We start from the raw sequence: 11,745 nt of genomic DNA on the forward strand, positions 1-11,745 counted from the left end.
CAGTACTGCCCCTCCGACAGTGCGACGCTCCCTCATTACTGCCCCTCCGACAGTGCGGCGCTCCCTCAGTACTGCCCCTCCGACAGTGCGACGCTCCCTCAGTACTGCCCCATGACAGTGCAGCTCTCCCTCAGTACTGCCCCTCCGACAGTGCAGCATGCCCTCAGTACTGCCCCTCCGACAGTGCAGCATGCCCTCAGTACTGCCCCTCCGACAGTGCAGTGCTCCCTCAGTACTGCCCCTCCGACAGTGCAGTGCTCCCTCAGTACTGCCCCTCCGACAGTGCAGTGCTCCCTCAGTACTGCCCCTCCGACAGTGCAGCACTCCCTCAGTACTGCCCCTCCGACAGTGCGACGCTCCCTCATTACTGCCCCTCCGACAGTGCAGCATGCCCTCATTACTGCCCCTCCGACAGTGCGGCGCTCCCTCAGTACTGCCCCTCCATCAGTGTGGCGCTCCCTCAGTATTGCACCTCCGACAGTATAGAGTTCCCTCAGTACTGCCCCTCCGACAGTGCAGCACTCCCTCAGTACTGCCCCTCCGTCAGTGTGGCGCTCCCTCAGTATTGCACCTCCGACAGTATAGAGTTCCCTCAGTACTGCCCCTCCGACAGTGCAGGGCTCCCTCAGTACTACCCCTCCGACAGTGCAGCGCTCCCTCAGTACTGCCCCTCCGACAGTGCAGCACTCCCTCAGTACTGCCCCTCCGACAGTGCGGCGCTCCCTCAGTACTGCCCCTCCGACAGTATAGAGCTCCCTCAGTACTGCCCCATGACAGTGCAGAGCTCCCTCAGTACTGCCCCTCTGACAGTGCAACGCTCCCTCAGTACTGCCCCTCCGACAGTGCAGCACTCCCTCAGTACTACCCCTCCGATAGTGCAGCGCTCCCTCAGTACTGCCCCTCCGAAAGTGCGGTGTTCCCTCAGTACTGCCTCTCCGACAGTGCAGCGCTCCCTCAGTACTGTCCCCCCCGACAGTGCAGCGCTCCCTCAGTACCAACCCTCCGATGGTGCAGCACTCCTTCACTAATGCACTGAAGTGCCAGTCTGTATTATATGCTCAGAACCCTATAATTGCAAAAGATAGGCCGACACAAACTAATTTCCTGAGACAGGAAATGAATGGATTTCAGGCATGGAGCCCATTTAGTCTCACAATGCAGAGGAGACGTGGAAAAACCTCATTCGCTTTCTGGTTCCTTGTCAGCTGTGGCTCAGTGGATAGCACTCTCACCTCGGTCAGAAGGTCATGGGTTTAAGTCCCACTGCAGGGACTTGAGTACATAATCCAGGCTGACTCGCACCAAGTCCCGTTCACCCATCACCCCTGTGCTCGCTGACCTACATTGGCTCCTGGTTAAGCAACGCCTCGATTTCAAAATTCTCATCCTTGTTTTCAAATCCCTCCATGGCCTCGCCCCTCCCTATCTCTGTAATCTCCTCCAGCCCCACAACACCCCGAGATATCTGCGCTCCTCTAATTCTGCCCTCATGAGCATCCAATCGCTCAACCATTGGCAGCCGTGCCTTCTGTTGCCTAGGCCCTAAGCTCTGGAATTCCCTAAGCTCTGGAATTCCCTGCCTACACCTCCTTTCCTCTCTCTGCTCCTTTAAGACATTTCTTAAAATCTACCTCTTTGACCAAGCTTTTGGTCACCTGTCCTAATTTATCCTTATTTTGCTCGGTGTCAAATTTTTTTTCTCTTAAAATACTCCCGTGAAGCGCCTTGGGACATTTTACTACGTTAAAGGCGTACTGAGGGAGCGCTGCACCGTCGGAGGGGCAGTATGGAGGGAGCACTGCACTGTCGGAGGGGCAGTACTGAGGGAGCACTGCACTGTTGGAGGGGCAGTACTGAGGGAGCGCTGCACCATCGGAGGGGCAGTACTGAGGGAGCGCTGCACCATCGGAGGGGCAGTACTGAGGGAGCACTGCACTGTTGGAGGGGCAGTACTGAGGGAGCGCTGCACCATCGGAGGGGCAGTATGGAGGGAGCACTGCACTGTCGGAGGGGCAGTACTGAGGGAGCCCTGCACTGTCGGAGGGGCAGTACTGAGGGAGCGCTGCACCATCGGAGGGGCAGTATGGAGGGAGCACTGCACTGTCGGAGGGGCAGTACTGAGGGAGCGCTGCACTGTCGGAGGGGCAGTACTGAGGGAGCGCTGCACTGTCGGAGGGGCAGTACTGAGAGAGCGCTGCACTGTTGGAGGGGCAGTACTGAGGGAGCGCTGCACCGTCGGAGGGGCTGCACTGTCGGAGGGGCAGTACTGAGGGAGTGCTGCACTGTCGGAGGGGCAGTACTGAGGGAGCGCTGCACTGTTGGAGGGGCAGTACTGAGGGAGCGCTGCACTGTCGGAGGGGCAGTACTGAGGGAGCCCTGCACTGTCGGAGGGGCAGTACTGAGAGAGCGCTGCACCTTCGGAGGGGCAGTCCCTCAGTACTGCCCCTGACAGTGCAGCGCTCCCTCAGTAGTGTCAGCCTAGATTATGTACTCAAGGGAGAGGAACTTGAACCCATGTCCTTCTGATAAAATCCCAACGCAATACTTTTAAAGAGGAGCAGGGGAGTTCTCCCAAGTGTCCTAGGCCAATATTATCGCTCAACCAGCACCTGAAACAGATTTTGTGGTCATTACCAGATTGCTGTTTATGGGATCTTACTGTGCACAAATTTGGCTTAAAAGAATTTTTTTCCTGGGATGTAGGCGCCGCTGGCAAGCCCAGCATCTACTGCCCATCCCTAATTGCCCTTGAGCAGGTGGTGGTGAGCCGCCTTCTTGAACCACTGCAATCTGTCTTCTTTGTAGCGGTTTGATACAACTGAGTGACTTGCTGGGCCATTTCAGGGGGCAGTGAATAGTCAACCACATTGCTGTGGGTCTGGAGTCACATATCGGCCAGACCGGGTAAGGACGGCAGATTTCCTTCCCTGAAGAACATTCGTGAACCAGATGGGTTTTTACAACAATCCGGTGGTTTCACCATTACTGATACTAGCTTTTTATTCCAGATTTATTTAATTAACTAAACTTGAATTTCCCAGCTGCCGTGGTGGGATTTGAACTCACGTCTCTGGATCATTAGTGTCGGCCTCCAGTAACATAACCACTACGCTACCGTACCGCTGCCGCGTTTTCTACATTTCAAAAGTACTTCATTGACTTATGAAGCGATTTAGTTCGGCTATCATGAAAGGTGCTATAGAAATGCATGTTTAGACACGAATGGAATCAAGGGATATGGCGGGAAAGGGGAGTGTGAGGTACAAGATCAGCCATGATGTTAATGTATGGCCTACTCCTGTTTCTTATATTCTTAAGTCTTTCTTTTGGTCTGATTGCACAAATCGGGCAGGGAGAGCCAACACTCGTGCCGATTCAGGCGATCCACATTCCAGTGAACAGACTAGGCAAACCGCTGCAGTGGACCAATCAGCTCCCTTGGCAGATCCATGAGCTTCAAACACCCAATGATCATCTTTCCACCGTCACTTACATAGAAGATAGGAGCAGGAGTAGGCCATTCAGCCCCTCGAGCCTGCTCCGCCATTTAATGAGATCATGGCTGATCATCCAAATTCAGTACCCTGTCCCTGCTTTCTCCCCATACCCCTTGATCCCTTTAGCCTTAAGAAATATATCCAACTCCTTCTTGAATATATTTAATGAATTGGCCTCAAGTGCCTTCTGTGGTAGAGAATTCCACAGGTTCACCACTCTCTGGGTGAAGAAATTCCTCCTCATCTCTGTCCTAAATGGCTTACCCCTTATCCTTAGACTGTGACCCCTGGTTCTGGACTCCCCGACCATCGGGAACATCCTTCCTGCATCTAGTCTGTCTAGTCCTGTTAGAATTTTATAAGTTTCAATGAGATCCCCTCTCATTCTTCTAAACTGTAGCGAATATAAGCCTAATCGACCCAATCTCTCCTCATACGTCATTCCTGCCATCCCAGGTATCAGTCTGGTGAATCTTCACTGCACTCCCTCCATGGCAAGAACATCCTTCCTCAGATAAGGTGACCAAAACTGCACACAATACTCAAGGTGTGGTCTTACCAAGGCCCTGTACAACTGCACAAGACATCCTTGCTCCTGTACTCGAATCCTCTCGCTATGAAGGCCAACATACCATTTGCCTTCTTAACCGCCTGCTGCACCTGCATGCTTACCTTCAGTGACTGGTGCAGAAGGACACCCAGGTCTTGTTGCTCTTCCCCTTTTCCCAATCTATTGCCGGTCAGATAATAATCTGTCTTCCTGTTTTTGCCACCGAAGTGGGTAACCTCGCATTTATCCACATTATACTGCATCTGCCATGCATCTGCCCAATCACCCAACCTGTCCAAATCATACTGGAGTTTCTCTGCATCCTCCTCACAGCACACACGCCCACCCAGCTTTGTGTCATCTGCAAACTTGGAGATATTACATCTTGTTCCCTCGTCTAGATCATTTATATATATTGTTAATAGCTGGGGTCCTAGCACCGATCCCTGCGGTACCCCACTAGTCACTGCCTGCCACTCGGAAAAGGACCCGTTTATTCCAACTCTTTGCTTCCTGTCTGCCAACCAGTTCTCTATCCAAGACAGTACCTTATCCCCAATCCCGTGTGCTTTAACTTTGCACACTAATCTCTTATGCAGGACCTTATTGAAAGCCTTCTGAAAGTCCAAATACACCACATCCACTGGTTCTCCCTTATCTATTCTATCAGTTACATCCTCAAAAAATTCCAGTAGATTAGTCAAACATGATTTACCTTTTGTAAATCCATGTTGACTTTGTCCAATCCTGTCACTGTTTTCCAAGTGCTCTGCTATTACATCTTTTATAATGGACTCTAGCATTTTCCCCACTACCGATGTCAGGCTTACCGGTCTGTAATTCCCCGTTTTCTCCCTACCACCTTTTTTAAATAGTGGGGTAACATTAGCTACCCTCCAATCCATGGGAACTGTTCCAGAGTCTATCGAATTTTGGAAGATGACCAGCAATGCATCTACTATTTCTAGGGCCACTTCCTTAAGTACCCTAGTCACTGCTCCGCTTTCACCTTTGAACTGTGAGTCAGCTGCCTCTGGTGGACAGTAGGAACAGCACCGGCACTTACGGGCCAGCCCCGGTGGCCCCGCGAAGGCGGTGAGCTTTCCTGCGATGGGTAAACCGCTGCGGTCAGCGGCTTTGATATGACTGAGTGGTCACTTCAGAGGGCAATGAAGAGTCACCCAAGTTGGTGTGGGTCTGGAGTCACATTTAGGTCAGACCGGGTAAGGACGGTAGATTTCCTTCCCTGAAGGACATTAGTGAACCAGTTGGGTTTTTAACGACAATCTGACAGCTTCGTGGTCACTTTTACCGATAGTCCCCAGCACGAAGGCGTTGTGCCCGTTACAGGCGATGGCCGGCGTACCAGGATAGCGTTATACCCAGTGTGCGGTTTGTCGTCGCTCATTAGCAGCCGCAGCTCCCTGAACGAACCCCCCCTTACGACCTGACCGAGGGCCCGAGCTCCACAGCTCACCCTGGCCGTGGGTATTGGGAGACTGGAGCGGCAGGACCCGCCATTCAGAACACAGCAAGCTCCAGGGTGGGCGAGGGCGGGGGGCCGGGGGGGGGGGGGGAGCAGAGGGCGAGGGGGAAACCTTTCTCTTAACTCCCAATCTTTGCAGCCCTTCTCGCTGCTGCTGGTCTCGACCTCTTCCTTCCTTCTGCCCCGTAACGTGCAGGAATGCTATCGAAGTACAAACTGATCTAACTGTAGCTAAGAAATCAAGGCGAAGGGCTAAGGCTCATGGTGCAGAATTTAAATTAAAGAGAGAGAAGCTAAATCAGGACAAAGTGATATAGAACATAGGAACAGGAGGAGGCCATTCAGCCCCTCGAGCCTGTTCTGCCATTCAATGAGATCAGGGCTGATCTGTATCTTAACTCCATCCACCCACCTTGATTCAGTAACCCTTAATACCCATGCCCAACAAAAATCTATCAATCTCAGTTTTTAAATTTTCTTGACCCCCCCAGCCTCAATAGCCTATTGGGGGGGGGGGGGGAAGAGTTCCAGATTTCCACTACCCTGTCTTTGTGTGAAGACGTGCTTCCTGACATCACCCCCGAACGGCCTGGCTCTAATTTTAAGGTTCTGCCCCCTTGTTCTAGACTCTCCCAGCAGAGGAAATAGTTTCTCTCTGTCCACCCGATCGAATCCTTCAATCATCTGGAACGCTTCAATTAGATCACTGTGTAATCAAGAGAATACAAGCCTAATCAACATGTCCTCATAATTTAACCCCTTTAACCCCGGTCTGAATCTCCGCTTGCACCCGCTGCAGGGCCAATATATCCTTCTTGAGATGTGGTGGCCAGAACTGAATGCAATTTACTGTGTCACCTGATGTGGTGCCACTAGAAAACCTAGATATACGACTCTCTATTCCTTCATCCAAGTCATTTATAATGCAGTGAAAAGCTGTGGCCTCGGTCCACATTGCTGGGGGACACCACGAGTCACAGATCAATGTTTATCCAACAAAAACCACTCACTAGCCACTCCGTTTTAACCACAGGCACTAATTGTAGTGTAAAACACCTCACGCACTATACAGGTGCAGGAAACTTTCGATTTACCGGCACCTAAATAACCGGAAATCTCGGTTAACCGGCAAAATTCAGGAGTAGGTTCAGGTAACTTTTATTACTTGCCTTCCTCCATTTGTTGCTGTGCAAGGGTGTGGCTGCAGCTGTTGCTAAGCTACAGAGACGCTTGCAACTTGTGGCCATTGTTCTGAAGCTGTAAGCAACAGGGTTTGTTGCTTTATACGGAGCTCTCAGCTCCGTATCTTTTACTGTAGCTTTCGGTTATCCGGAATTTTTGATGAACCGGCAGCACGTCGGTCCCGTCCGTGCCGGATAAAAAAAAGTTTCCTGTATTTGTACTTCACACTTTTATTTGCTCAACATTCATCACCATTCAAGTAACCAAGGAAGTAAAACACTCCCAACGTTAGCTTTTCGTCAACAAACATCAAATACGCCGAGATCACATGAGATGGCGTCTATTACTCATTTTTGTATTTACAGCTGGCCACATCTGTATTCCCAATTCACCACATGTGGCCAGTGGTTAATGTAATGGACGACGCTGGTTTAGGTCCACCAAGCTTGGATTTTTTTTTTTAAACTTGTAGATTGTAGAAGGAAGGGCAGATTGAGAGAAGTGAAGAGCTGCGAAGTTTCGAGGTTGAGGGGAAGGATCGGAGTGTAGATCGGGTACCCCCCTGGGCCTGGTGGGCAGGCTCCCTGCACCAGCCCCAGTAACCGAGTGGCTGAAAGGTCAGACACAAGAAAGTGGAGTCACTGGTAACCATGGTGCGGCAAACCAAAGGCAGATATCATAGACTAGTACAGCACAGGAGGCCATTCGGCCCATCGAGTCCGCGCCGGCTCTATCGAAGAGCGATCCAATTAGTCCCACTCTCCCGCTCTTTCCCCAGATCCCTGCAAATTTTTCTCCTTCAACTATTTATCCCATTCCCTTTTGAAGGCTACGATTGAACCTGTATCCACCGCCCTATCAGGCAGCACATTACAAATCCTAACCACTCGTTGTATAAAAAAGTTTTTCCTCATGTCGCCTCAGGTTCTTTTGCCAATGAGAAGGGATCTTATTGAAACATATAAGATACTGAGGGGGCTCGACAAGGTCGATGCAGAGAGGATGTTTTCCCTCGTGGGGAAATCTAGAACTCAGGGACACAGTTTCAGAATAAAGGGTCGCCCTTTTAGAACTGAGATGAGGAGGAATTTCTTCTCTCAGAGGGTCGTAAATCTGTGGAATTCTCTGCCCCAGAGAGCGGTGGAGGCTGGGTCATTAAATACATTTAAGGTAGAGACGGACAGATTTTTGCAAGATAAGGGAGTGAAGGGTTATGGGGAGCGGGCAGGGAAGTGGCTTTGAGCCCAAGATCAGCCGTGATCTTATTGAATGGCGGAGCAGGCTCGAGGGGCCAAGTGGACGATTCCTGCTCCTATTTCTTAAGTTCTTATGACCTTAAATCTGTGCCCTCTGGTTATCGACCCTTCAGCCAGTTTCTCTTTATTTACTCTATCTAAACCCCTCATGGTTTTAAACGCCTCTATCAAATCTCCTCTTAACAGTGCTTTAGCAAATCAAAACCTTAACCCCACACTAATACAACAGCAAAATTCTGACGAAGGGTCATCGACCTGAAACGTTAACTCTGTTTCTCTCTCTACGATGCTGCCTGGCCTGCTGAGTGTGTTCAGCATTTTCTGTTGTTCCTTAACCTCACACTGTCCTTCTCAGAGTGATGCTGGTGGACAGGGGGGTCTGGTCACAGCATAACACCACCAGACCTTTACAAATCTAACTAAAACACCATCAGGAGGAGATGTGATCGCCCCTACCACCAAACAGCAAATTGCATTTATATAGCGCGCTTAACGTAATACAACGTCCTAAGGTGCTTCACAAAAAGTTGATACCTAGCCAAAGGAGGAGATTTTGCGATGGGTGACGAAAAGATTCGTCAGAGGTAGGTTTTAAGGAGTGTCTTAAACGGAAAAGGAGGCAGAGAGGTTTGGGGAATTCCAATGCTTTGGGCCTAGATGGCTAAAGGCACCCTTGCCAATGGTGGGCAAAGGGAGTGGGGAATGGACAAGAGAGTTGGAGGAACACTTCCAGCTTCTCAACTTTTCTCTCTCGACCATGCTGCCTGGCCTGTTGAGTGTGTCCAGCATTTTCTGTTGTTGTTCCTTAACCTCACACTATCCTTCTGACCCATGCATGAAGAATGGCCATTTGAGCAGGTAGCAGGGTCCCAGGAAAAGGCCACAAAGGGTAAAGTATGGACAAGTGGAGTTAGTAGATATGAAGCAAGTGCCACCAAGGCCAGAAATACACCGCAGGGGAGGAGGGGGGGGGGGTCCTGCCAGTGGAGCTGGGCACTGGGGCAAAGAGTGCCCCACAGGAGAAAGTTGGGATGGCACAGAGAACATTAAACTCTGGGGAGGGGTGAAGGTTTGAGGGAGAAGTGGCCCTCTGGAGATCTCACTCACCAGGTTCAGAGCCAGCAGATACACCAGCCCCTCCATCCTGGAGCCGGGAATCGCCGCTCCTCTCCCACGTCACGGGAGATCCCCGCCGGAGCAAAAAGTTTGGGAAAACTTTCAGAACTTTTCAACTTCGAGCTCTGGGATCCCGGAGACAAACCGAGAACGGGGCCGATCTCTACCAATCGGACGGGGGAAATAAAACTTCGCCCAAAAGTGAACGGAGAAAATTCAAAACATCGAACCGAACGAATCCAAACCAGTCTGCACCGACCCGCATCGCCGCGGAAATGAGTCAGACTGAGTCACATGGAGGGGAGGAGAGAGAGAGAGAGAGAGGGAGGGAGAGAGAGAGAGAGAGAGTTGGAGAGAATTGGAGACAAACAAAGAAAATACTTCCCACAGGGGCGGGGGGTGACGCAGGGCTCGCCAATCTCACCGACACTCTTTAATATTTACATAAATGGATTGGCAAAGCTACTTGAACAATCTACAGCACCCGGCCTCACCCTATATGAATCCAAGGTTAAATTCCTCCTCTATGCAGATGACCTGGTTCTGCTGTCACCTACTAAAGAGGGGCTACAGCAAAACCTGGACCTGCTGGAGTTGTACTGCCAGACTTGGGCCCTGACAATAAATCCCCAAAAAACCAAAGTCCTTGTGTTCCAGCAAAGATCCAAACATCAGGGACCCAAAATAAATTTCACAGTAGGAACAACCAAAATTGAACAAACCACTAACTACACATACTTGGGCTTAAAAATCAGTTCTACGGGAAACTTCAAACTGGCTGTGAATGAACTGAAAGAGAAAGCAAGAAGGGCTTTCTATGCCATCAAAAAATCAATCCAAATAGAAATCCCAATTAGCATTTGGCTCAAAATTTTCAAATCAGTAATTGAACCAATTGCACTCTATGGCAGTGAGGTATGGGGACCGCTAACTCAACAAGAATTTGCAAAATGGGACAAACACCCAATTGAGATCCTACATGCAGAATTCTGTAAAAGTATCCTCCGGACTCAAAGGAAAACAGTAAACAATGCATGCAGGGCGGAACTAGGCCAATATCCATTAATAATCACTATCCAAAAAAGAGCCACCAAATTTTGGAATCACCTACAAATGAGCAATCCCCAATGCTATCACTACGACGCCCTGAACCAAGAGCTGACCATAAAGAAGAATACCCTCAGTCAACTAGTCCTGGGACTCAGTGAAGTAACTACTAACAATACTAACAATAACCAACCCAGGACAGTGACAGGGTAACACAAAGAATTCGACCCAACACAATCGTCGCTAAGCAAAAGGAAAAATATCTGACATATTGGGCAGAAACAACAAAAACCCAAAGCAAACTCAATTGCTACTTGGCCCTAAACAGACAATTACAACATAGCTGATTACCTGACCATGGTAAAGGATAACAAACTGAGAAGAACCTTGACAAGGTACAGACTTAGCGAACATAGCCTAGCGATCGAAAAGGCAGACACAGGCAGACCAGGCTGCCAAGAGAGGACAGGATATGCTCTCACTGTAGTCAGGGAGTGGTGGAGACAGAGATGCACTTCCTCACAGCTTGTGGAAAATATCAGGGCATCAGGGAGAATTTCTACCAAAAATTCTCACAAATATGCCCTGATTTCAGAAATCTGAATGACAACCAAAAAACTCCCATTCCTACTGGGAGAGGAGAGAAGCTGTATAACACTGGCGGCACACTATGTTACAGCTTGCCATGAACAGAGGGACAACCAGTAAACTAAGAAAAGAATATATATAAACAATGCGAATGTATATTTATACACTCGGGGATATACCTGTTTATACACTGTATGAATAGAACTGCGTTTATGTGCTAAACCATAAATGTATTTTGATGCTTTGGCAACATAAGATGTAACTTATCATGCCAATAAAGCGATTTGAATTGTGAATTGTGAATTGAGAGGGGGGGGGAGGAGAGAGAGGGGGGCAGGGGAGGAGAGAGAGGGGGGGAGGAGAGAGAGGGGGGGGAGGAGAGAGAGGGGGGAGGAGAGGGGGGGGGAGGAGAGAGAGGGGGGGAGGAGAGAGAGGGGGGAGGAGAGAGAGGGGGGGGAGGAGAGAGAGGGGGGGGAGGAGAGAGAGGGGGGGGAGAAGAGAGAGGGGGGGGAGGAGAGAGAGGGGGGAGGGAAGGAGAGAGAGGGGGGGAGGAGAGAGGGGGGAAGGAGAGAGGGGGGGAGGAGAGAGAGGGGGGGAGGAGAGAGAGGGGGGGGAGGAGAGAGGTGGGGGGGGAGGAGAGAGGTGGGGGGGGAGAGAGAGGGGGGAGGAGAGAGAGAGGGGGGGGAGAGAGAGGGGGGGAGGAGAGAGAGAGGGGGGGGGAGGAGAGAGGGGGGGAGGAGAGAGAGGGGGGAGGGAAGGAGAGAGAGGGGGGAGGAGAGAGAGGGGGGGGGAGGAGAGAGAGGGGGGGAGGAGAGAGGGGGGGGAGGAGAGAGAGGGGGGAGGAGAGAGGGGGGGGAGGAGAGAGAGGGGGGGAGGAGAGGGGGGGGAGGAGAGAGAGGGGGGGAGGAGAGAGAGGGGGGAGGAGAGAGGGGGGAGGAGAGAGAGGGGGGGAGGGAGGAGAGAGAGGGGGGGGAGGAGAGAGAGGGGGGGAGGAGAGAGAGGGGGGGGAGGAGAGAGAGCGGG

At 51.0% G+C, this 11,745-nt stretch overlaps 1 protein-coding gene across 2 annotated transcripts in view; it reads right to left on the reverse strand.

The window, feature by feature from the left end:
- The window catches only part of hdr (hematopoietic death receptor), a 43,542-nt gene extending 34,146 nt beyond the window's left edge, over positions 1-9,396 (reverse strand). For both annotated transcript variants that reach the window (XM_085971311.1, XM_085971310.1), the window contains exon 1: positions 9,079-9,396. In XM_085971311.1, coding sequence (XP_085827437.1) covers positions 9,079-9,114 — 36 coding nt within the window. In that variant the 5' untranslated portion in view covers positions 9,115-9,396. The remainder of the gene's footprint in view (positions 1-9,078) is intronic.
- Between the last annotated feature and the right edge of the window lie 2,349 nt (positions 9,397-11,745).

Source organism: Somniosus microcephalus, chromosome 30, assembly GCF_052327205.1.
Source record: "Somniosus microcephalus isolate GS21.2 chromosome 30, FLI_Smic_1.0, whole genome shotgun sequence".
Lineage (NCBI taxonomy): Eukaryota > Metazoa > Chordata > Chondrichthyes > Squaliformes > Somniosidae > Somniosus > Somniosus microcephalus.